The sequence below is a fragment of the Lepus europaeus genome, chromosome 23, assembly GCF_033115175.1.
Source record: "Lepus europaeus isolate LE1 chromosome 23, mLepTim1.pri, whole genome shotgun sequence".
NCBI classification, from domain to species: domain Eukaryota; kingdom Metazoa; phylum Chordata; class Mammalia; order Lagomorpha; family Leporidae; genus Lepus; species Lepus europaeus.
The window spans coordinates 13,465,789-13,490,768 of record NC_084849.1 but is presented as its reverse complement, the minus strand read 5'-3'; the positions used below and the strand labels follow the sequence as shown (position 1 = coordinate 13,490,768).

General features: G+C 53.2%; 1 protein-coding gene across 1 annotated transcript in view; it reads left to right on the top strand.

Annotated features, from left to right (window-relative positions):
• KSR2 (kinase suppressor of ras 2) overlaps positions 1-24,980 on the top strand; it is a 426,223-nt gene that overhangs the window by 297,451 nt on the left and 103,792 nt on the right. The window contains exons 6-7 of the mRNA XM_062182370.1: positions 15,169-15,238; positions 17,967-18,050. Coding sequence (XP_062038354.1) covers positions 15,169-15,238; positions 17,967-18,050 — 154 coding nt within the window. The remainder of the gene's footprint in view (positions 1-15,168; positions 15,239-17,966; positions 18,051-24,980) is intronic.

The following is a 24,980-nucleotide window of genomic DNA, read 5'->3' as shown; positions in this document are numbered from 1 at the left end:
CTTCTTGCTGAGGTGTCCCCTGGGGGGCAGCAGGTGATGTCTCCAGTGGTTGGAACACCCAGGTTGAGTTCCTGGGCCAGCTTTGGCCTGGCCCAATCTCAGTTGTTGCAGGCATTTGGAGAGTGAAGTGGCCAGTGGCCAATGTCTCTCTCTCTCTTCCTCTCTCTCTCTCTCTCTCTCTCTCTCTCTCTCAAATAAGTGAGTAAAACAAAACAGTATCAGGAGGGCTCCTTCCTCCTGGAGGTGAGGAAGAGGATCTGTCTCCTGCCCCCTCCCCCGCCAGGAAGCCTGCTTTCCTTGGCTCCTGGTCCTGCACCCCATCGCTGTTTCTTCCCTGCTTCCTGTTGGGGTCACATCAGCTTCTTCCCATGACGCTGTTGTTTGCTTCTCATAGGGGAATCCTGGGATTACATTGAGGGCCCTGCAGGAGCTTCCTACCTAAACTCGTGAGCCTAATCCTATCTGTAAGGTCCCTTTTGCCCTGTAGAGAAACTTGCATTTTCTAGGCATGTAGCCCTGGGTGTCTTGGGCAGCTTTCAGTCGCCCACAGCTAGTAGAGCCATTGGGCTGCGCTAAAGCAACTGCTCTGTGGGAGCCCTGGTAGTGAAAATGCTCGGCCACTGTGTTTGGCCCCAGGGTGCTACTGGGGAAGCTTTGCTGCTGCCCAGTGGCTCTCAGAGTGCGGTGCACAGTCCAGCCGTGTCAGCATCGGCTGGGAATTTGTTAGGAATGCAGATTCCCAGGCCCTGCCCTGTTTTCCGCTAGATCAGATGCCCTGGCAGCAGAGCCCAGCAGTGTTACTTTCACAGGGTCTCCAGGTGATTCCAAGGCGTGCAGAAGTTTATTGTGATTGCTTTGTTGAAATACAATCATTTACTATCAAGTTTACCATTGTATTTATTTGATATAGACACAGAGTTGAGACAACCATTGTTTTTCTGAGTCCAAAACATTTTTGTTGCCCTAAACAAACTCCATATCCATTAGCTGTTGCTCCCAGGTCCATAGCAATCTCTGCTTTGCTTTCTGTCTCTCCAGATTTGCCTGTTTGGACAGTTCACATACATGGAATCATATAATCTGTGGCCTTTTGTGTTTAGGTCCTTTCAGTGTCAAAGTTCATCATCTTCTCAAAAACTTATCTGTTTATTGTATGTGAAAGGCAGCGGGACAGAGACACAGACCAGTCTGCCGCCAACTGGTTCATTCCTCGAATGCCCACAGCAGTCAGGGCTGGGCCAGGTCGGAGCCAAGAGCTGGAATCTCAACCCAGGTCTCCCATGTAGGTTGCAGGAGCTGAGCTACGTGAACTGTCATCTGTTACCTCCCACTGGAAGAGCACCAGGGGGCACAAATGACGTTTCAGCCCTTGGTCTTTGCTTCTCTCATCTGCTTTTCCGATGTGCTGGCCTCCTTCTCAGGCAGGCAGGTGGCCCTGGGGTGCACGGATGTGCACCTCACAGGCTGAGCCACTCCATAGACGAGTGCCTCTGTCCAGAGAATATCTTCCTGAAAGAAGTCCCAGGACTTTTCATGGGTTCTGATTGGCCCATCCTGGGTCACATGCCTAGGCCTGGAACCAATCACAAGGAAGCAAAATACTTTGATTTCCCAAGCCTGGTTCAAAGGCAGTCCTTCCTTGAAACTGGAAGGGGGCTCAGCCTGCCTTGAACTTCTGGGACCAAGCCATGGGTTGTGCTGGAAGGAAGAGGAATGGGTTCTGAGCAGGTGCCAGTATCCAGAGCCAAGCAGCCATGTCTCCTGGGTGGTCTAGGAGGGTCCCGCTGAGCCCCTCTTCAGTTTGTCCCACCCATGTATTCGATCGCATCAAGCTGTGTAGATCCCTTAGGGATTTTGCGTGACATTTGGAGCTGGACAGTTCTTTGCTGTGGGGGCTGTCCTGCGCCTTGTGGGCTGTTGGGTGGTTCATTGGTCTCCACCTGCCATTATGGCAACCGGAAATGCCTCCACATACTGCTTTGTGCCCAATAATGGGGACCTGCCACTCTCTCTCCTGATTCATCAGAGGTTGGGCTAGTTTAGCTCTTGCAGGCCCAGCTTCCTGATGCTGAGTTCCTGGGGGTGAGGGCTTGCTCAGCGGTGAAGCTGGCCCTGGTGCAGCACAGCTCCCCTGCCCCTTTCAAGGCCGCAGCCAGGACCTGTCCCCTCCTCATCTCCTCAGCTGGCTTCCTGGCCTGATTCAGGGATGCTCGAGAAAAGACAAGCTGTGGACTACAGTAGCCTGTCTTGACCTTGGAACATGATCCATCACAAGGCTGGCCCCGCCGTGTCTGCCAGCTGCAGACAGGGCAGCACCCTCTGGATGGCACTTTGCGTCTCGAGTTGCTGAGAGGGAGCAATGCATCATGGCCTGGAGTTCAGACTCGGTGGTGCCCAGCATCTTGGGTTTCTGGCTGGGGCCTCTCGCAGCAAGCTCGCCTGGTCTGTCCCTGCAGGGTTCATTCAGGCAGTCAATCCTGTGGAATGAGTCTATTCAGGGAACTTCTCACAGCCCTTTGTTCTATGGACAATTAACTTCCATCGAACATTAACTACTGGGTGGCTGCACAATTAAAAAAAAACACCCCATTTCCATTGGGGGAGAATTTCAGCTCAGACAGCTCCGAGGAGCTCTGATTTAAGATCCATAAACTCAGTTCAAGGCAATAAATATGTAAGTAATTGATGATGGAGTGTGCAGCGAACTTAAGACCCATCCATCATGCCCAGGCAGGCAGGGGCTGTGGACACACTGGGAGAACAGGATGAGAGGAGAGGAATAAATGGCCCGGGAGGACCTGGCCAGCTCTGCCTTCCCCATAACTCACTGCTGCTTCTCTGCAGAGTCCTGGCCTCTGTCTCAGAAGAGCTTCCTCCCTGTGTTTTGTCTTCTCTGGCCAGGGAGAGAGGCAGCAAAGGCAAGCTGAACACCAGCACCTGGCTTGCTGTGGAGGGCGGCTGCCTTTTACTGAGCACCTACTGTGTGCCGGGCTGCCTGTTTCAGTGCCTGGTCCTTGAGGAATTGTGCAAGGTGGGTTTTATCACTCTCAATTTACAGAGGAGACATAAGAGGACAGAGCAAACCAGCGCTGAGCCAGGGCTCCAGCTTAGCTGTGCACCTGCTCATAGATGCCATTCAGCCCAATCTGCCTCTTAGGCAAACGAGGAGGCTTGCACACTTCCCCAACTCTCTCAGCCCCCAGGGTGCCCCCCCAGAGAGCAACCCGCAATCCAGAGGAGGCTTGCACACTTCCCCAACTCTCTCAGCCCCCAGGGTGCCCCCCCAGAGAGCAACCCGCAATCCAGAGGAGGCTTGCACACTTCCCCAACTCTCTCAGCCCCCAGGGTGCCCCCCCAGAGAGCAACCCGCAATCCACAAACAAGTCCTTTCCCCCATTCCTGGGTCCAATCATCCCACCCAGCCGGCGGAGTCCAGCCTGTGGTCTGCGTGTCTGCCACCCTCAGTGGCCCTGCTGAGTTCATTTCGACATGAGCTCAGATACGATTGAAACTGATGGAGCACGGGGCCGGCTGTTTTTCTCCCTCTGCAGGGACATTTGTGGTGATGGCAGCGCAGGGCTGCTGTCTGTCAGCTCTTGTTTGGTCATCATTTCAGCCTGCGCCAGGCAGGGTAAGCCAGCTTCTTTCAATTAGCATGTTTCTTCGGGTCAAGGAGACAGGTCCTGCATCTATGTGGGCTGAGATGCGTTTGTGCCAGCGGTGAGCTGGGGCCCTGGCCTCCCCACACCTCTCCTCCTCCTCAGGCCTCTCTCCAGGAAGGTGCAGGGAAGACCCTCTAGCCAGCTCTGCTGGCGGTCTCTCGCCTTTCTGAACACCTCGAGAGAAACCACAGAACAGTGTTCGGATGTGGAGGCCGCCTTCAGGCAGCTCAGATCCAGACTCAGATCTGAATCAGTGTCAGTGTCACAGGACGTTTCCCCCACATGACCTCCGAGACTCAGTTTCCCCACTTACTTACAAAGTGGAATCGTCATTACCTGTGGCACAGGGTGGGTTGTGTCACATAGGCACACAGGTGTATACACCGGGGCTGCTGATGCGGGAGGAGAGGCAACATATGTGGCTGTTGTCAGCTCAAGGGACCGATGATTGTAAGATACCCAGGCAGCCCTGCCCAAGCTCACCTGCACCCTAGAATTACCTGGAGAGCAGCACGAGCCAAGCAGGGGCCAGCAGACTCTTCATGGAGGACCAGAAAGGAACGATGGTGGGCTTGGTGGGCCACGTGGTCTCTTGTGACCATTCTGCCCTGGCAGCACCAATGCAGCCACAGGCAAATGGGCAGAACTGTGTTCCAGTAAAACTTTATTTCCAAAAACTGACCCCCCAGTGAAACCACAATGGGGGTGTGGGTGGCCCGGATGTCAGGTGAGTTCAGAATGCAGGCAATCTGGGGAGCCGCTGACCTGGGCAATGCCTGGCCTGTGTTGTTTGGACGTTATGACTAGGGCTCAGCTGAGGGAAATCAACCACCTTGCCCATTAGTGGCAGAATTGGGACAAAGCCCTGGTCTTGCAAACACCATTCTTTTGACCTCTCTTTTTCTCTGTTAAGCCCTAGGAGTCTCAGTTTCTTCATCCAGGAAATGGGATCCACACGAGGCCTCCCCAGGAGGGTGGCTGGGGAGACTGATGTATCAATGGGCACACATTTCAAAGCTGACGGTCGGCAGGACTCTGTCAGTGGTGTCTGATACAGGGAGCAGTTGAAGGGTTGTGGACATTCCAGGGGTCCTGGCCTTGGTGGCTGAGGAAGTTGGGGGGTTCTGGATGGACAGGCACATGGGGAGATGTTTGGGAGTGATCAGAGCTCGGGCGCTGGAGATGAGGGCTGCTGTCCCGATTTGCTGGAATTGACCGGAAAAACTCCTCGTCTCTCATCTCTAAGCCAAACCCTGCCCGAGGCACTAGCAGAAAAAAGATAAGTAACTGGCAGCGCCTTCTCTCAAGGAGCTCACCATCCAGGGTGCTGGGAGAGAGATCAGCTACCTAAGCAGAGGCGCTTCCTGGGCGTGATAAGGCAAGTGGCCCAGGGACCCACTTGTATGGCAGAGTGCTACGGGAGGCCATGGCAATGGCACCTGCTCCCTGGGCATGCAGGCGGAGCTTCCTGGAGGAGCCGTGCCTGATCTTGAAGGAAGAGTTGGCGTGAGTTGGACTAGGAGCAGTTGTGGTGGGGTGAGAGCAGAAGAATGTTCTTCAAACGTGGGAGGTGTGAAACATCCAATTCACATCATGATGTGAACGTGACCTTAGGAGGGCCAGACCGGGGCCAGGACAGCAATTTTAAGCCTACGCTGCTGCTTTCTCAGATGCGTGGAACATGGGGTCAGCATACCCTTATCCCCCATCACTCAGGTGCAGTGGTCTTTTGGGGGTCCCTCTAGTAGATATGACACCACCATGGTGTCAGACAGTGATGAAAGCTGTTCCTCCCCTGGCATCATGCCACCCGCCAGCAGTAAGAAGTACTGGGCCTGCCCCCAGGGTCATATTTAATTGACACTGCCCATGCACTGCACATTATCTTCTTACGGATAATTTAGTCCACGAGTGTTTCCTAAGTAAACCAAGGTAGAACCATGATCCTAATGACTCTTCTGGATCTGTAGATGTTAACGTTCGATTTCTATTTTTTGCATTTTAATCGTATTCTCTCATTACCTAAAATGATTTTGATATTTCAAGACCTATCCTTCCTCTTTGCAGAGCTTAGCAGTAGAAGTATACCAAGGGCAAATTCAAGGCGAAAGTTTAGGAGAGGGAAGAGAGATCGGTTCCCTGAGTGTGTGCTGTTGAGGTTTGCAGGAAGGCTGAGAGCTGGTGGCATTCCCGGCTGCCATCCTTGTGGTGGTGCCCTAGGGAATGGGAAGCCCCATGGCCTCATCGTTCTCCCAGCAGCCACTGCCGTCCCCCTTGGCCCCTGCCACACATCCGGCTACCACTGAAGGCTTGGATTCTCCGTCCATCATCTCCGTGAGGAAGGTCATCACGCCTGTAGCACCAGGTCTCCCATGGTTTAGTTATGAGTTTAAAAACCCTGATGCACTTGAATACATTCAGCAGTGAGCACATGAGGAAATGTAAATGCCTCTGCCATCTACTCTTTCTCCCCCGGCAGTGAAATGTGATAGAGGCCCCGAGAGGGGCTGCGGTGAGCACAGGTGCTGCCTGCAGGGTCCGCGTTTCCCCTCGGGTCGTCCTCACTCAGGGATCCCCACTCGGCTTGTCCCTGCCAGATCTCAGACATGGGGTAGTGGTGGTGGGGTGAGTTTGAAGGGGGATATTAGAAGAAATGCATTCACGTTTGCCCCCTGTCCTGAAGATGTCTCTGCTTTAACTTCGCCACCTTTTAATGTTCTAACCAGAGCTGGAAGAGAGCTTTGATCCCGACTCTCCCGTCCTGCCTCCCTTCACATCCTGGGCACCTTCCTGCCTGACTCGCACAGGTCAGCCCTCCAGTTGGCCCGCCACCACCTGCTCTGTGCCCTGACTGCTCCGCTGCCCTCCCGAGCCAGGCTTCCACCTGGACACGCTCCCAAGAGCGAGTTGTCTTCATCCCCTGTGACCATGCTCACCCTTAATTATTCTCAGCTCTTCTGCCTGCTGAGGTGAAATGACAACTGGGAAATCACATCAAGTAGCCCAGGCGGAGGCAGGGTCGTCTTCCTCCGTCCGCTGGAGTTGCTGTGGATGTCAGCCGTGCCGTGTCCTCGGGGCTGTCGCCTCCTTGCGGATTTTCCTGCCGGGAGACAGGAAAGGGTGGAGAGAACACAGGTGTGGGTCAGCATCTTAGCTGGGCTGCTTAGCGGGCCCCCAGGCCTAGCTCTTCCGTTCACTGGGGATGCAAACATCGCTTCCCAGGGATGCGAGGATGAGATGAGCAGTGTTAGCACCAAGTGCTCATACGCGTTTCGGCTTGGAGATCACAGGCCATCTGTCCAGGGATTTCTGCCCCATATAAATGGCAACAGTGTGTCTTGAACTCAGGTCTTCTGGCTCCAAAGGGGGGGCAGAAATCTTTCCGTACATCAGCCGTGGAACAGGGCTTCACAACTCTCAACCGGGGTGGGGGCACTGTTTCAATAAGGGGCAGTGCTCATTGTTTTTGGCTCTGTGGGCCGAGCTGCTGTGGGCAGCGTGTCAGTGAAGGGGGCACGGCTGTGTGCACATCAGACTTTGTTTATGCATCAGATGATGGGCCCGAGGGTCAGGTTTCCTGGCCCCTGCTCCAGATCGTCGTCGTGGAGAGCTCTGACATGTTCTGCTGGGGTGTTCATTCTGCGGCAGAGTGAGGATGACAACGATGGGAACAGTAAGAACAATGTGTCAGGCACTGGGCTCAGCACTGCGCCAGTTACGCTCTGCACTCAGCTCTGACAGTCTCAGGGAGACAGGACGAGCTCCTTCTCATAGCCGTGAAACTGAGACTCGGGCTGGTGAAAGTGCCCAAGGCCGCGGAGCTCGTGATCAGCATAGGAAGCACAGGTCCGCTCCCTTCAGGGTTCCGTGCTGGTCCCCTGGAGGCCCCTCCCATGCAGAAACAGAGCCTGTGCCCTGCCTCCCAGGGAGTCCCATGCTCATGGCCGTGTCTCTAGCCTGACCCTCTGCCTCCACCCCATACCGTAGTTTGGCCCCGACAGCTCCATTGCTCCCATGCCCTTATTCCTGGACAGGTACCTTCGCCCCTGCCCTTTGTTTTGCTTCAGTTCCATGGGGCGCACCAAGAACGTCCTCTGAAAACCCTCCCACAGTCTCCCACCCAGAGTGGACAGTGATGTCCTTCACACCCCCCGCATCTCTCCTCGCTGTCAGTTGCCTCGGCCTCATTGTTTCCCTTTGCCGTGGCACCAAAGCCCACTCTCCCCTCTGCAGTCACTAGTGCCAAGCAGTTGCCTGGAGGCCTCCATAGCCAATGAGGATCCCCAGGGATGCTCTTTGGATTTCGGAAAGCAGGTTGTGGCTGTCTCAGGGAGAAGATTGTGTCTAACTCCATGGAGAAACTTGCTTGTACCCCAAAGCTTCACAGTACTGCAACCTTTAGAGATAGTGCGCAACTAAACTACTTTGAGATCTGATGTGTTTGAATTCGATGGCAAAGCAAATAGAATGGTTCCCTGCTACGTTATTAATATCATGAGTGGCTTCAGTCAAGAATTGCTTGATACCTTGGGCAAATCGGTGGGATTTGAGCTGGTGACTCCTGTGGCCTCAAAATAAAATTTAATGTCTATGTTTTATTGGTTCGGGGTATCTTTGGGCTTGAAGAACCTGCTGGTTGATTTGAATGCAGCAGCACCACCACTGCCGATCTCTCTCTCAGACCATCCTGTCCCTGGGCTGGAAGCCGGAGCACTTAGGGGCTTAAAATTCACTGGCAGCATTTCCAGGTGTGACCTCGGGGGCCCCACGGTTCTAACTCAGACCCCCGCTTTATGCCTAAAATGGTCTTGTGGATATTAAGTGAAATAATATATCTGAGTCATATAATCTCATCCAGCCATGCAGTAAGTGCTCAATACCTGTTAGCTATTGGTATTAATAATAAGGTTGCTAGGAGGTCTTTATCTCCATGGAGACGTCTAGGGATTGGGTGGTTCCTCATCTGTCGAAGGGGGCTTAGAGACCCAGAGACTGTGACAGACAGCTTCTTGTGGGTCTTTCCAACACAAAGATGGCCTGATCTTTAAACTAACGCTTAGAAAGAGACACGGTAGGGGTGGATGGCGAGACTTTCCTTTTATAGGAAGCTGGGTTCAGCTTCAGGTTCCACCACGTGCTGGCTCTAAGGCTTCAAACAGTTTGATTCTGCCCAGTTCCCTCATCTGTAACCTCGAGATACCATCCCGGAAAGTTGTTTCGATTCCATGGAAAATGGCTGCAGGAGGCACCTCCCCGTTTGGGATATGTTCAGCAGTTAAGACTGAGCATCGTCTCTGTGCCAGCAGGGCCTGCGTACTCCGTGTGCGTGTCCCGCCTGGTTTTCAGACGGCTCCAGAGGCGCACACTGCTCTTTACCCACGTTTTTTTTTCATGATGACCCCAAGGTTCAAGGGGCCGTCACCCACCCGGGGACATACAGCAGATCAGGTCCCAGGCAGACCTCAGTCGTTGCTTCCTTCCTTCCCTGCCGCACAGGTCCTTTGAGGGTCTTCAGTTGAGGTTTGTTCCACTTGTCATAAAGAGGGGCTCTAAGACAGTGAACTGACGGGTTTGGCCGGGACATAAGCCGTTCATTCACATCCGTTGAGCACACATTTGTCCTTTGAACAGAGGGGACGCAGTGGCAGGTGGAGCTCAGGCCCACCCGCCAAAGGCTCTCAGCCCAGAATTGTTTGTCCTCATCATAGACAAAGTGCACAGAATGGCTTCCCGGGGCCGGCGCTGTGGCACAGCAGGTTAAGCCGCTGCCTGCAGTGCCAGCATTTCATATCGGCGCTGGTTTGTGTCCTGGCTGCTCCTCTTCTGATCCAGCTCCCTGCTAATGGACAGGGAAAAGTAGCAGAAGATAGTCCAAGTCCTTGGGCTCCTGCCACCCATGTCAGATGCCTGGAAGAAGCTCCTGATTCCTGGTTTTGGCCTGGCCCAGCCCCAGCTGTTGAGGTTATTTGGGGAGTGAACCAGTAGATGGAAGATTCTCTCTCTCTCTCTCTCTCTCCTTCCACCCCCATAACTCTGCCTTTCAAATAAATACATCTTTAAAAAAAAAAAACTACAGAATGACTTCTTAAAAATATGATTATCCGTTTTCCTATGACTGCGTCTTTGTGCTTCCTGCCTGGGTTTGGGGAATGCACCTCCCGTGATAATTTCCTAAGGATTTGACCCCATAGCCCTCCATGCCCCAGGACGTAGTCCCGTGCTGTGAGTCGGTGTGTTTGGTACAAAGTATTTCACCACCCTCTCCAAGGAGGCAAGTGCGACTCCTTGAGTTCCTGAAACTCACACAGGCTGGAGAACCAGCTCCTTTGCTTTCTTAGGGACACTGAGGGGTACTGGGGTCTGGTTTTTAGTGGGGTCTACAGGTGCAGTCACGATCGCTCATGACACCTTTCAGTCTGGGTGGGGAGATGGGTTTGCCTTGTAAGAGTCAGGACGATGGATGGGAGTTAGGGGATGGGGGCACAGGAGGAGGGGAGGCCCCACTCCTGTTTCACAGTCGTGACCTGAAAAGTTCGCCTCAGCCGCCAGAGGGCGCTCCTAACTGCACGGCATTCTGCCTTCCTTCCAATGCATTGCCGGAACCCCATTGCTTTAAAACAGCCCTGGAGCCTGACCTGTTTGCTTTTCCTAATGGGCTCTTTTTTTTTTTCCTTCATTTGCTTTTTGATTCCCCTACTAGACTCTGAGCTCAGACAACTGGGTTGTGCTGTTCACCATACCCCAAGTTCCTAACAGCCTGCCTGACCCAAGATGGGTGATGTGTGGGTTTCCCCAACGACCACAAACTTGGTGGTTTAAACACCACAAATGTGCTGTCTTCCAGTTCTGGAGGTCAGAAGTCCTAAATGGGTCTCGTGGGACTAAAATCAGGGTGCTTCTGGGACTCTACCCCCTCCCTGGCCTCTTGCAGTTTCTGGAGGCGGAGCCTAAGAGGGCTGGTGCCTCCCTCCCTCCTGGACTTCCCACATAGAGGGCAGAGTTATGGACGGTTTGTAGGCAGACAGTCTGGACTGGAAGCATCCAGTTTGCTCCAGTATGTGGTTTAAATTCCAGCTTCATAACCAGTCATCTGTAGACCATGGCTTCTGGCTTCTCAACCTCTTTGCCCCCTCTATGAAATGGGAATCAAATTGGCAACGTTCATCAAGCCCCCACCATGTGATCCAAATTAACAATCCCCGTTCTGTCATTTTCTTGCCTTGGACAAATGGCACAACTCTGTGCTTTCCTGTTGGTGAAACCAAAGCTAGTGATCGTGGCTGATGTACTGCCTGTGCACGCCTACTGTCTTATTCGTATTAAATGAGATCATCGGTGAGGTTGCTTCAAAAAGTTCGATAGGTTTTTCATAAGATACATTTTTCCCATAAACTTTTCAAAGACCCCCCTCATGTGCATGGATCTCAAAAACTTTTTGCACTCAAATAAACATATTTTAATTTCATTTTCTATGAATCTTTTGAACTACCTGTGAAAAGATTAAATGAAGGAGTATGCACAGGTTTGATTGGCAGCAGTGCCTGGCACCCGGTGCCCCTCCACAGAAAGCAGAGCTGTCACTGTTCTTGTTTCTGATTTCCCCTGCCCTCTCCTTCCCTTCCTCCTCCTTCCCCTCACGTTGTCATCACACCATTCTCCCGGTGTCTCTGTCCGCAACCCTGTGTGTGTTTCCCACACCTCACTCACCTGATTTTAAACCGTCCGGGCCAGAGCCGGAGGTTTTCATGATGAAGCTCTGTCGCTTCATCACTCGTGCTGGTTCCCCCTCTTGGGCCTTTAATTTGTCTCTCTGACGACCAAGATGGTCTTCAAGGGCAGGTTTGGCCCCTTCTTCTGTGCAGAGGCATTGCTCCGAGCTCAGAGGGGAGCAGCCACCTCCTGCCTGGGCGCTCTGTCCCTCTCCATGCACCAGCAATGCCCACCTCCAAGAAGAAATGTCTACAGTTTTACCCCCGAGACTGAAGGCTCCAGGGACTTGAAGAATTCTGCGTCCCGTCTGTGTGATTGTTATCAGAAAATGAGAATAGAAAATCTTTGGTTCAGCTAAGGAGACATCTTAATAGGTGTTTTGATTGTTAAACAGAGGTTTCTATATCGGTTTAATTGCTGTCAATGCTGTTTGCTTTCTCTGTTCTGATAAGGGCCGGGTTTTCAGAGATTCCTTCCGCCTTCCCCTTCAACAGTTTCCTGTGCTTCAAGATTTACATTGGCAAGTTTAATGAAATCCAAACAAAGAAAGTAAAGAGAGGACCTCAAAGTTCAGATCCACACGCCCACGTAGGAAGCTGTGTGCAAGTTATTATTGCTTGAGACTAATGATGCCGTAGCACTTAATGTAATTGACAGAGTTTCACCTTCAACCGGCTATGGGAAATGAATCCAAGTTACTGAACTTAATTACAGCTACTTTTCTGAAAAGGTGCTGCAATTGAGAGTAACCGAGTAACTAGGATATGCATCTAATAGCGAGATGGGCTTATAATAAAAGAGGATTTGTTCTCTGCTCCCTTGAGCTTCTTCTTCTTCTTTTTTTTTTTTTTTTTTTTTGGTGGGGAGGGGTGGGGAGTGGCTTGTGGTCAGGGAGGAGTTGGCTAGAGAGGCAGAGAAGCGTCTAGATCAGAAATTCTCAGCGTTGGTGCCATTGGCATGTGGGGCCAGTTAATTGTTGCGGGTGACACCTGTGCTGTGTATTATGGGATGCCAAACATGTCTCTCTAATAGATGCTAGTAGTGTATACACACACACATACACACACACACCTAGTGTGACAACCCAAAACACCCCCAGACTTTGCCAAATACTCTCTAAGGGACAGAAGCTCCTCTGGTGGAGTGACCTCCTGAGGCTCAGCTGGTGTGACCTTTGTGACCTTTGCCTGTGTGACTATTGGCTAGTCACTGCATGTCTCAGAGCTCCTTTGTCTTCCTACATACAATGGAAACAGTGGTAGCCCTGACCACAGGGGCCTAGCTTCTGGGCATAAAGTGTGCAGCCAAAGGCCTAATGCATATTGAGTGACCAGCAGACTCAATGTTTATGTCACAATAATCTTAGATTCGGCCAGCTTGCATTAAGCACCCGCTTTAGCCTGGGCACCATGCTAGGAGGTGGCAAACATACTTTGCAGGGGCGGCAAACACACGTGCACCGGTCAGGACTACCTCGTTCTTCATTCACAGCAGACATTGCCAGTCGATCATGGGGCTCCTTCCTATGGAGCCTCAGAATCCTTCTCAACACAGGTCTCCCGTCAGCCCCTTGGTCCTCCTGGTCTTGCAGGTTCTACATGAGGAGGCGAACGCTTCCCTCCATACAGGCTTCCCGCCTGTGACCCCCTGGAGGAGTAAACGGGCTGCCTGCTTCCTCTGCCCTCTGCCTTCTGTCCCCAGAGGAGACCGGAGTGGGAAGAAGCCTCTTCTGGAACTGTCTCTTTGTTTCACTCCAAGACTGAAGCAAGCGCCAAATCCAAGCTTGATAACATTTTGTTTGCAGTTATACCCATGCAGACCCTGTGGGCCACCCACTGAAGGTGTGTTGTTTCTCTCTGTCTCTCTGTCTCTCTCTGTCTCTTTCTCTCCCTGTCTCTTGTCTGTTCTGCCCTTTGGGGCTGGGAAGATCCGTCACTCTCCCAGAAAGGCTCCCAGATTTACAGGGGCAGATCTGGGGCTCTGGAAACAGCTGTCACATGGCGGCCAGCAGTGCTGTTGGAACCAGGAGAGGAGTGAGCAGGTTGGGGGATAAATTCCCAACAGGTTCTGACATGCCCAGCTCCCGACAGCTCCCCTCCCTGGAACAACTGGCATGAAACACAAAGCTCCCTCTGCTGCTAAGGAGCATGGAGTCAGCTCCGTCCACCTGGCCTGAGAAAGCGGAGCTGGCGCCGGGGCTGCCGCTCGCTTCTGTCCCTGCTGGAGGAAAGTGCCCTCCCAGGCAGTGCCGTTGGCCCAAACCTCTGCACATAGGGCAGTGTGGGCTACCGAGCCAGGGGTGCAAGTGGGGGCTGCTCGTCCGCCTCTGTGGAAGATCACAGGGAACTCAGGGTCAGAGCAAGGGGACAGCTCACTGGGAGGGAACTGGAGGCACAAAAGATGAGACCAAATGGTGGCTGGGCCCAGTCTGAAGTCTGCGTGGTTTATTCTTCTTCATTCCCATTTGCCCATCTATCCATTCACCCATCTTTCTATTCACTTACCAGCCCACCTGTCCATCTACCTACTCCCTGTCTTTCTACCTGTAAATCTACCCATGCATTCACTCATCCTCTCACCTGTCTTTCCATCCATCCACATACCCAACTACCAGTCCATCCCTCCCTGCCTCCATCCATTCAGTAATCTTCCCACTCACCTATCCAAGCAGCCACTCATCTACCCATCCATCCATCCATCCATCCATACACTCATCCATCCATCCATCCACCCATCCACCCATCCATCCATCCACCCATCCACCCATCCATCCATCCATCCATCCACCCATCCATCCATCCACCCATCCATCCATCCACCCATCCACCCATCCATCCATCAACTATCCTTTTCACTTGTTGATCCATCTACTTACTCTAGTATGACTTTAAGTTATTTATGGTTTGACATTTTATTTATTTTATTCATTTATTTTGGGGGTTGTGTAAGTGTGTGTGTGTGTGTGTGTGAGAGAGAGAGAGAGAGAGAGAGAGAGAGAGAGAGACCGAGACCCCATCTGCTGGTTCACTCCCCAAATGCTCTCAAATCTCGCCCAAAGCCAGGAGTGAGGAACTCAATTCACGTCTCCAATGTGGGTGTCAGGGGCTCAACTACTTGAGCCATCACCTGCTGCCTCCCAGGGTACGTAGTGAAGGAGGCTAGAATTGGGAGCAGAGCCAGGGCTTGAACCCCAGCACTCCAGTATGGGTTGGGGGGCATCAAACACCTGCTCCCCTAGAGTTTTCTTTGAAAAACAAAAACTCTTAAAATGTTCAGTGAGTCATTTTACGAGTTACAGAGAGGTGTGGCAGGTGTGGGAAAGGGGAGCAGGAAGTGCTACACTCTAACTTTGCACACGTCCTGGAGTCTCTCAAGCTGGGGGCACAGCTGCTGTGCAGCCTTCACCAAGCGACTACCCCTCTCTGAGCCTCATCTGCAAGGTAGGGGTGTCGGTGATCTCTGTTCTGGGGCTGTTTTGAGGGTGTTGTGAGCGCAGGCGTGTGAGTCACTTAGCCCACACATGCAACACTACGCGCTCCTTAAATAGAAGCGATGCTCCACTGTGGTCTTAACACATCTGACTCTTCTCAAGGTTTGCCGGCTGCCCTGCCCAGGGACCCTTGCCCAGTTGGGTAACAGCTAACTCAGGGTTCTGCTTGGCCTTGGTTGAGCAAGCGATGGTGGTTGGTATCCTTCCTGAGGTCCCCAAGCCTCCAGGTCCCTTCCAGGACGTGGCCAAGGCCCATCCCAGCCACTGATCCTCTGTGTAACGGGCCCCTCTCTTCTCTCCCTGCAGACACGCTGTCCGTGCCACGCTGGTCCCCGCAGATCCCCCGCAGAGACCTCGGCAACTCCATCAAGCACAGGTAGGCGGGATTCCTGGGGGCTCTGGTGCCCACTCATCGCCCGAGGGGCAGTGTGTTTTGCCCCTGTAGCCCCTCTCTCCTCTGCCAGACTGAACGTCAGCCAGAGGACTGAGGTGTCTGGTTCTCGTTGACCCAGCCCTTACCTAAGCAGCACACAGTGGTTGCCAGCCGAGGCTGTGGGCTCAGGCTGCCCTGTGTGCCCATCAGAGCTTTGCAGCTCTGAGGGAGTTCCTTCGCCTCTCTGAGGCTCCATCTTTGCATCAGATAATTCAGTCTACCTAGAGGTGGTTGGGAGGATTAAATGAGATGATATATACAAAACACTGGATAAACAACATCATTGTTAGGATTAAAGATCCGCATCTCAATTCTGGGATTCTCCACCCAGAACACAGAAGGCTGCTGGCTGAACTCAGAGGTGTTCGTTCAGGGAGGTCCAGGCGAGTGCAGAGCTCCAGCCCCGCTGGGGGCCCAGAAAACCTTTCCTGGGGATACCCCAGCCTGTCCTGGGAGGGAGCTTCGCATCTGCCAATCATGCCTCTGAGAAGTCCTGGAACTTTTCAAAGTTAATCTTCCCCATTTTGTCTCATTGTGGTCGTGCCCATTGGACAGAAGGAAAAACTGAGGCCCTGGAAGAATAAGTTGTATTCTTTGAACGCCATGGCTGAGTGTTTTCTGCACGGCACTCTGGGAAGCCACTGAGGAACATGTGCAGTCATTCACGGAGTCTTTGCCCGGGTACTTATAGGGGTGCAATGCCAGTGTCGCAGCACCGAGCAAGACGTGAGCCTGTGCCCGTGGGGAGCTCATGGTCCCAGAGCCGGGCAGGCTGACCATGGCCGAATGAAGGGTCAGGGCTGTCTGGGGGTGGGGAGAGCCCGGGGCCAGGCTGGACCGAGCACTCTCACAGAATGGCATCTCGCCAACAGTTGCTGGAAGAAATGTGTGGACAGCGTAGTTGTGAAGACTCAAATGAGAAAGCAGGAGGCAGTGAGAAGTGCGATAGACAGTGCCCAGGCAGTCCTCTTTGTGTTGGCTTCCACACTGCCCAAGGCTCAGCTCCACCCCTGGCTTGGCCACACCCCTAGTTCACCTCTGCCCTGGGATTGGCCCCACCCCTGGCCCAGTGCCACCTCTGGTTTGGCTATGCCCCACCCACCTGGGACTGGCCCCGCCCCTGGCTCCAGGCTATCCCTGGATGGGCCAAGTCCCTGGATGAGCCCTCCCCTATCTTTCCAGTCCTGATTTTAGACCCTGGTGCAACCTCAGGTTCAGATGGTGAGGCCTGGGGGAGGGAAACGACCTCATTATCGCGGGCATGGGAGGGGCAGCTGGGGTTGCTGGGACTGTGATGAGTGGGCTGCTTCGCCCCAGACTGCATATCAGGAGCAAGAGAGCTGGATTTACCCTAAGCTTGGTGGAGAAGGGGAATTAAAATCCCATCTGCTTTCATCAGAGTCCCCCAGGCCAGAGCCAGGGACGAGGGAGAACTGAACCTCGGGCTGGAAGGGGGGAGAGCCTGCCACTCCCTGCTTGTGACACCTGCCCGCTGTCCCACTGTCCCGCTGCCCGCTGCCACTACAGGGTGAATCTCACGCCCGTTCACTACCTCTAGTGCTGCCGTATCCTGCAAACCACACCCTGTAAACTCGCTGGCCTTGCAGAAGAGACCAAAGGGGCTTAGCCAAACCCCAAGTCCACAGCTGGAGGAAGGAAGGGTTTTCTTGGCCGGAGCGTCTCTGCTGGGGAAGCTGCCGTTTGCTTAGCTGGGCTCTGGAGAGTGACTAGTGGGAAGGACCACAGAGGGCTGCTGCCTTCCCCTCCCAGCCCGCGGGCCCCAGTTGCATAATCACTTCCGATTTCCCTCTTGACACTCAGAGGCAGTGGAGATTAGATACAACTCCTGCTGACTGCAACACAAATTGAAAATTAAAATTAACTGTAACCCAGCAACCTTCATGACTTCTCTGGTGCCCAGCCCTGCCGCTGCCTGCTATCTCCTGGGGGAGGAAATATCCCCAGCTGCCTCTGCGAGGGGCCAGGCAGTTAACTTAAGGCACCTCTGCCCCTCTGGGTTCCTAATCCTGCATGGGCGACCTCCAGACTGGCTGATGTCGCTGCTAGGCGGTAGCGGCTGGGCAGGAAAGGGAGCTAAGGGCCTGATCAGGTTTCCCTTTCTGGGATTCTCGACTGCGAATAAAGTTTGGGGTCCAGTTCTTCTGGGAGGAAAACCCCACTCCCACCCCCTTGAAGTTGCCCAGGCAACGTAGCCAGCAGCAATGGACAGAGCCCCCAGCTGGCTCTACGGCTCTCTGAGGGTGGTGCCAGCCCCATGTGTTGCTGTCCCAGAACTGACTTGGCATACAGGAGGTCACCAGGTACTGTGTTCCAGAGGAACCGACTGCTAGGCATGTTCAAGGTAATCATACGGCCAGAATCCAGGCCACGAGGGCTTTCTCTGTACGCGTGCTGTGTGGAGCTGTTGATTGGTGTGGTAGCATTTAATCCTCCCAACAACCTGTGAGGTCAGTGCTGTTATTAGCCCCACTTTACAGCCAGGAAGACCGAGGCTGTGGTGGTATAAGTGACTTGAATAAACCCCATCTCTCAGAAGCAGCAGGACGGAAAGCTGGGCCCCTTGTGTTTACCCCTTAAAGCCCGTATCCTCCTGGGGATGGGTCGGTTGCCATCACCTTGCCCTTGACTGCCTTCTGTCTGTACTCCACAGGTTTTCCACCAAGTACTGGATGTCTCAGACATGCACAGTCTGTGGGAAAGGAATGCTTTTCGGCCTCAAGTGCAAAAACTGCAAGTGAGTGGCTGTCCCTTGGTGACTGTCCGCTCACAGTGGCTGTCATCGACGAGAGCCAGCCTGGGCTCGGAAGTGGCTCACACGGGTCTGGTTTCTTGGCTCTGGGGAGAATAGTTGGCTTCACTCTTCAGAAATGGGTCTCACGTGAGTCTTTATTTGAGTAGGGAGTCAGGGAGAGCAGTCTGAGGTAGTGCCAGAGCTGGTGGAAGGTGCTGGAAACACATCGGGCTCTCAGCCAAGGCACAGGGGCCTCTCATTCTCATAGCATCTGAGGCCAGAGGTGGGCGAGCTTTTTCTCTAGTGGCCCAGATAATCAATATTTTAGCCTCTGGGGCCGCAGGACCTTGGTCACAGTGACTCACCTCTGCCGTAGATGCTACAGAAAGGAACTGGTGTGACAAAGGTGCTTGTTCTCTTTAAAGGAACACTCCTCAGGCCAGTTATGTCAAGTAGAGTTTATTCGAGCAAAGCAAAGCAACATAATACAAAACCAAAATGATGTACAGGTCCTTAAGGGGTCCAGCTGACTACATCATTGGACAGAATCTACAGAAAAATGGAGGGCAGGGACTGGTGGTGTGGTGTAATGGGTTAAGCTGCTGCCTGCCTCCTGTATGGGCACTGGTTCGAGACCTGGCTGCTCCAGCTCCGGTCCAGCTCTCTACTAATGCATGTGGGCAAGCAGAGGAAGATGGCCCAAGTGCCTGAGCCCCTGCATCCATGGAGGAGACCGGATAAAGCTCCTGACTATAGCCTTGCCCAGCACCAGCTATTGCAGCTGTTTGGGGAGTGAACCAGTGGATGGAAGACCTCTCTCTCTGTCTCCTCTTTCTCTCTCTCTGTAACTCTGCCTTTCAAATAAATGAAATAAGCTTCAAAAAATTTAGGACACCACAAATGAACCCTGTTATCAGACAAAGTTGGGTTCAATTTATTTTTCTGAAAGGCAGAATTGCAAAGAGAGAGAGAGAGAGGCGGAAAGATTTCTTCCAAATAGCTGCAACCGCCAGGGCTGAGCCAGGCTGAAGCCAGGAACCTAGAAGCCTAGAACTCCATCTGGGTCTCCCATGTAGGTGGCAGAGGCTCAAGGACTTCAGCCATCACCTGCTGCCTCCCAGGTGCATTAGGGGGGAGCAGGACCAGAAGCAGAACATCTGCCACTAACTGGTGCTCTAATAAGGGAAGCTGGCGTCAAACCCACTGTGCAGCAATGCTGGCCGCCTGGGTTCAACTTCTGAGCAGTCGCTCACATTTCTGTCTCTAGTGTTGTGTGCATATATATGAACTTTGTGTGTGTGCATGAGTGTTTCATGTATTTGAAAGGCAGAGATAAGCAGAGATCTCCTGTTTGCTGATTCACTCCCCATATCCTCACAAATGGCTGCAGCTGGGCCGGGCTGAAGCCAGGAGCCCAGAACTCACTCTAGGTCTCCCACGTGGCAGAGAGTCCTTGAGCCGTCAGCACTGTTTCCCGGGCTGTGCAGCACCAGGACAGTGGACTGAGAAGCGGAGGCGGGCATTGACCCCAGGCGCTGTGATGTGGGATGCAGACATCCTGAGCAGCATCTTAACAGCTGCACCAAACCCGGGTCCCTGCGTTTCCACCCCCGAGGAGGGATTGTTACTCACGCCTGCCTCGGGCGATGGGCTGCGTTTGGTGGGTCGGCACCAGCTGGCCGGGCGCAGAGCCCAGGTCAGAGTTCAGCCCTCTGCAGAAGCTGCCAGTCCCTTTGTGTCTGGCCTCTCTCCTTCTGCAAACCCACCTTGAATAGCCCCTCAGGCCCAATTGCTGTGAAACAGTGACACTGCCGGTAATTGGTACAAGCAGTTTGCTTTATAGGAGCCAATTAGCTCAGAAGATTCTAGGAGCCCCCCGTGTCCGCTCTGGACTTGCCCCTTCCCATCTAGCCTGGGCAGGGGACTCTCACTGGGGTCCTTGCAGATCCCCCGCATCCCTGCCCCACCACAGAGGCAGGGACAGCGACAGGGGTGCTCTCCCCACCTACCCAGCCTTATTACTAATTTCAATATTAATAATTCTCTGGGTTCTTGCCATCTAGTCAGCTAAAGATTCTTAATATCGGCACAAAATAAACCAGGCTACATGGTAAGTTTTTAACAGCTTATTCAGTGAGAGAAATGCACAGGAAAGTGAGGGCTTTATTTAGGGGAGGAAAAGTCTAGAAACACAAGCAGGGTCCACGCCAGGCAGAGAGCAGGCCGGGAGCGACGTGGAGCGAAGCATGTGAGCAGGAAAGCAGGGGCAGAGCAGCGGCCAAAAGGCCACGTGCCCAAAGGCATAGGACAACAAGGGAGGGGCCCACGATGCTCCAGGTCTCTTATTCACTTCCAAAGGGGAGTGGTTATGTAGTCTGATTGGCAGGTGGGCATACAGGGGAGGTCAGGTAGGGGCGTGGGATCACACAGGGGTGGGGTGAAGGCATGGTCTCCAGTTGACAGAGCTAATCAATTTGGTCCTGTCTGCCTGCCTGTATCATCACCAGCCTGGTGGTGTCCCATGAGTCAGGGAGGTACAGCTGAGCGCCCTTCCCTCCTGGGGCTGGGGGGAGGAAGCCTTGAGCTCCCTGGTGTAAACCAGGTGGGAGACGTCCAGCCCACGGGCCAAATAAGGTCTGCCTAGGCCATGCAGGTGGGACCCAATATCCAATGCCTCTAGAGTAGGCTGTTTTTTATGTTTTTTTTTTTTTTTTTTTTTTGACAGGCAGAGTTAGAGAGACAGAGAGAAAGGTCTTCCTTCCGTTGGTTCACCCCTCAAATGGCTGCTACGGCCGGCGCACTGCACCGATCCAAAGCCAGGAGCCAGGTGCTTCTTCCTGGTCTCCCATGCGGGTGCAGGGCCCAAGCACTTGGGCCATCCTCCACTGCCCTCCCGGGCCACAGCAGAGAGCTGGCCTGGAAGAGGAGCAACCGGGGCAGAATCTGGCACCCTGACCGGGACTAGAACCCGGGGTGCCAGTGCTGCAGGTGGAGGATTAGCCTAGTGAGCCGCGGCACCAGCCCATAGTAGGCTGAGTTTTAAGTTCGTAATTTTGTATGGCAGGTGAGTGATGGTGAAAATATCCAAACGGCCGTGGGCATGTAAAACGTTCCGTATGTCTGGATCGGGAGGCAGGCGCAGCAAGCACCATTATTAAGAGGCAGCTGCCGCCCTCCCCTTTTTTCTCCATGGACCCCAGACTCTCAGGCACCCCTGGCCTTTGTGACTGTGTAAGGCTGGAGGCCAGGCTGATGTCTGGTTCACAGGCGGTCCAAATTCTGTCCACGTGCTGCTCTCGTCTGCAAGTGGCCGCACTGTGCGCTGTGGGGACACGCGGCTCCCACCTGTAGCAGGGAGACTAGAAGTCAGGTAATTAGGTGACGGGGCGCTGCCGGGAGTCAGCAAGGCTGAGCTCTGCCCGAGCCGTTTTAATTTCCAGTGCTCGAGGCGGAATCTCAGTAGCCACCAGCACCCCCGCTCTCAGAGACGTAATGAGCAAGACAGGCGCGGGCACTGCCGAGGGCTGGGAGAGGAGCCAGGGAGAGGGCTGGCTGCCGGCAGCACAGCTTTGGAAGCAGCCAGAACGGAGGGGTGTGGGCCTCAGCTGGAGTCCCTGTGAGCCCACTCGGGGCTCAGTGTTCTCATCTGCAGAGTGGGTGTGATTTTAGTGCGGAGGGAGTCAGTGTGACGGCCCGGCCCAGATCACAAGGTTGCGTCAAAGACCCTTTCTCCCTGCTTCACCTGCTACAAAAGTGACTCCTGGCTTGTAGGAGACAGAATCCCATCCCCTGCCCCTCCAGCAGTGTTGCAGGGGGTCTCACCAATTTGCTCCGCCCTTGCAAAACCCACGAGAACCCTGAAAGACGCTGCTGCCGCTGTTAGAAAGTTCCAGCGCTCTCCAGGTTCTGACATCATCCTGGGACACGTCAGAAAGTTCACGGGAGGGGGAATTGAAAGAGAACACACATCTTCCTTGAACCTTAAAGACCCTGGGTCTCCTAGAAATTGCGGAATTTGGAGCTGTCTCCAGCCTGTAATTGTGAGCATACACAACTGATATCATGAACTGAAGCTCAAGCTCCATCTTTTGTGAATAAAATCCTATAGTTTTAGCCGGCGCCGTGGCTCAACAGGCTAATCCTCCGCCTTGCGGCGCCGGCACACCGGGTTCCAGTCCCGGTCGGGGCACCGATCCTGTCCCGGTTGCCCCGCTTCCAGGCCAGCTCTCTGCTGTGGCTAGGGAGTGCAGTGGAGGATGGCCCAAGTCCTTGGGTCCTGCACCCCATGGGAGACCAGGAGAAGCACCTGGCTCCTGCCATCGGAACAGCGCGGTGCACCGGCCGCAGCGCGCTACCGCGGCGGCCATTGGAGGGTGAACCAACGGCAAAAGGAAGACCTTTCTCTCTGTCTCTCTCTCTCACTGTCCACTCTGCCTGTCCAAAAAAAAAAAAAAATCCTATAGTTTTTGTGTTCATTACACTGAGGATGGATGGGCCTTTATAAATGTTTGCAAAGATTACCAAAATCTTGGACATGCTTGTGGGAGAGCGGAAGTGTTGGATGAGGGAGGGATAGAAATGTGGCCTCAGGCTGGCATTACCTTCCAGAGGGCTAAGCTGCTGCTTCTCCAGGCCCGGCATCCCATCTGAGTGTCTGTGTGGGTCCCAATTGCTCTGCTTGCTGGCCAGCTCCCTGCTAATGCAGCTGGGAAAGCAGCAGAAGATGGCCCAAGTGCTTGGGCCCCTGCACCCATGTGGAAGACCCGGGTGGAGTTCATTGCTCCTGGCTTCAGCCTGGACCAGCACCAGCCATTGTGAAAGTGAACTAGCAGATGGAAGATCTCTCTTTCTGTCTCTCCTCCCTCTCTCTCTCTCTCTCTCTCTCTCTCTCTCTCTCTCTCTCTCTCGATATAGATAAGATATAGATATAGATCTCATTCTACCTGTTCAAAAGAGAAATGATGGCTAGACCTCATTTTCAAGGAGTTGGGGGGGGGGGTGGAGACAGACCTATAGATGCTTGAATTTCAGTGGAGGTGGAGTGCGTACACTGAGAGCCATGACAGGTGGAATTTCAGAGAGGTGGCCCCGAGAATGGGGAAGTGGCTTCCTATAGAAAATGAGTGGGATGATTGGTTCATGTCTTCAGTTAATGTTCTTATTAAAGGCTGAATACCCGTATCCAAGCTGCTGGGAATCAGAAGTGTTTGGATTTTGTCATTTCTTAGAATGCTTGCTTATGAAGAATGAGTGGAACTGAGTCTAAGCATGAATCCATGTATGACACACGTAGCCTGCAGGTCATTTTATGCATCTCGCCTGCCACCTGTCACATGAGATCGGGTGTGAAATGTTCCTCTGGTGGTTTCATGCGAGTCCTAAAATGTTTAGGGTTTTGGAGCATTTTGCATTTCAGATTTTTGGATTAGGGATGCTCAAGCCTTAATACATTAATACGATGCTCCAGGCATGTTCTAGGCACTGGGGAAGGAAAGTGAATAAAACAGCCAGGGTCTTTGCTTCGGTGGATTTATGTGCTGGTGTGGGGGCAGGAGGTGGGCAGAGTAAGCAAAGCCAGAGTCGGATGGCTTGTGAGATGGGACGGTGCCAGGTGCTAAGCAGAACAGGCCAGAGAGCAGGGAGGCGGGGCCAGGGAGGGGGCTACCGCTTTAATTAATTAAAGTGGGTGGGAAAAGTCTTGTAATCGAGGGAGTTTAGTCTCCGAGTGTGGTTCAGGTCTTTTCCTGTCTCTCTAAAGCAGCCCAGAGGCAGGGATTCGAGGATTTGGATCCACCCTGGAGGAAGCGATTTTCTTTTTCTTTAAACTTAAAGCAATCCTGCTTCTGTTACTGCCAGTAACTCCCTGGGTGGCAGGGATCGGATTAGACCCAGGCTACCCCATGGCCGATCCCTGCACCAGAGGCATCGGCGTCACCCAGGAGCAGGCAGAAAGGCATGAGCTCGGGCCGGTCCCAGGCCTGCTGAACCGGGATCTGCGTTAGAAGAAGGCCCTGTCTCGTGCCCGTGGAAGTGGGAGGAAGATTCCCTTCCCAACCAGCTTTTCCTTCTCCAGGTGATGTGTATCACAGTCCCCTGGGGGCTTGTTAAAGCTCAGATTGCCCGCCTCCATTCCCAGATGTGCAGACCCCACAGTGCTGGGGCAGGGTCCTAGAAAGTACATGTATTTTTATATATCTATATATTATATATCTGTCTCACTTTTTCAAATGTATATATATACATTTGAAATATATACAAATATATATATATATACACATTTGAAAAAGTGAGACAGAGAGAGCTCCTACGCATTTTTTTTTTTTTTTTTTTTCATTCCACAAATGCCCCTCATGTCTGATACTAGGCCTGGGGCAGCTCAGGGCCAAAGCCAGGAGCAAGGAACTCAATCCAGTTCTCCCACGTGGGTGGCAGAAATCCAAGTGTCGAGCCATCCCCTGCTGCCTCCCAGGGCCGGCATTAGCAGGGAGCTGGCGTCCGGAGCTGGATCTGGGACTCAAAACTCGGGTGCTCCAGTGTCAATCACATGCATCTTTACTGGCCTTCGAACCACTAGGCCAAGCACCTGCCCCAAGGACGTGCCTTTCTCCTGAGTTCCCAGCTGCTCCTGGGACTCTGCTTTGAGAGCCACTGCCCCACACAGAAGCAGTGTTTTAGAAAACCCCAACTTCATCGTGGAGCTGGACGTTTTGTAATGTGAGACGGTCTTGTACCGGCAGACAGTCCTTGCTGGTGATTCTTCAAACCCTCTGTTCCTCTCCACGGCCTCATTCGAAGAATCTGGATCTTCCCAGTCTCATCTCCGCCGTATCTTCATCTGGAAAACATTTTTGTGATGAGTCAAAAGGATGATGTGGCATTGGGAACCCAGGCTGTGGCTCAGAGACTCCTGTGTTTGAATGCTGGTTTTGCCAC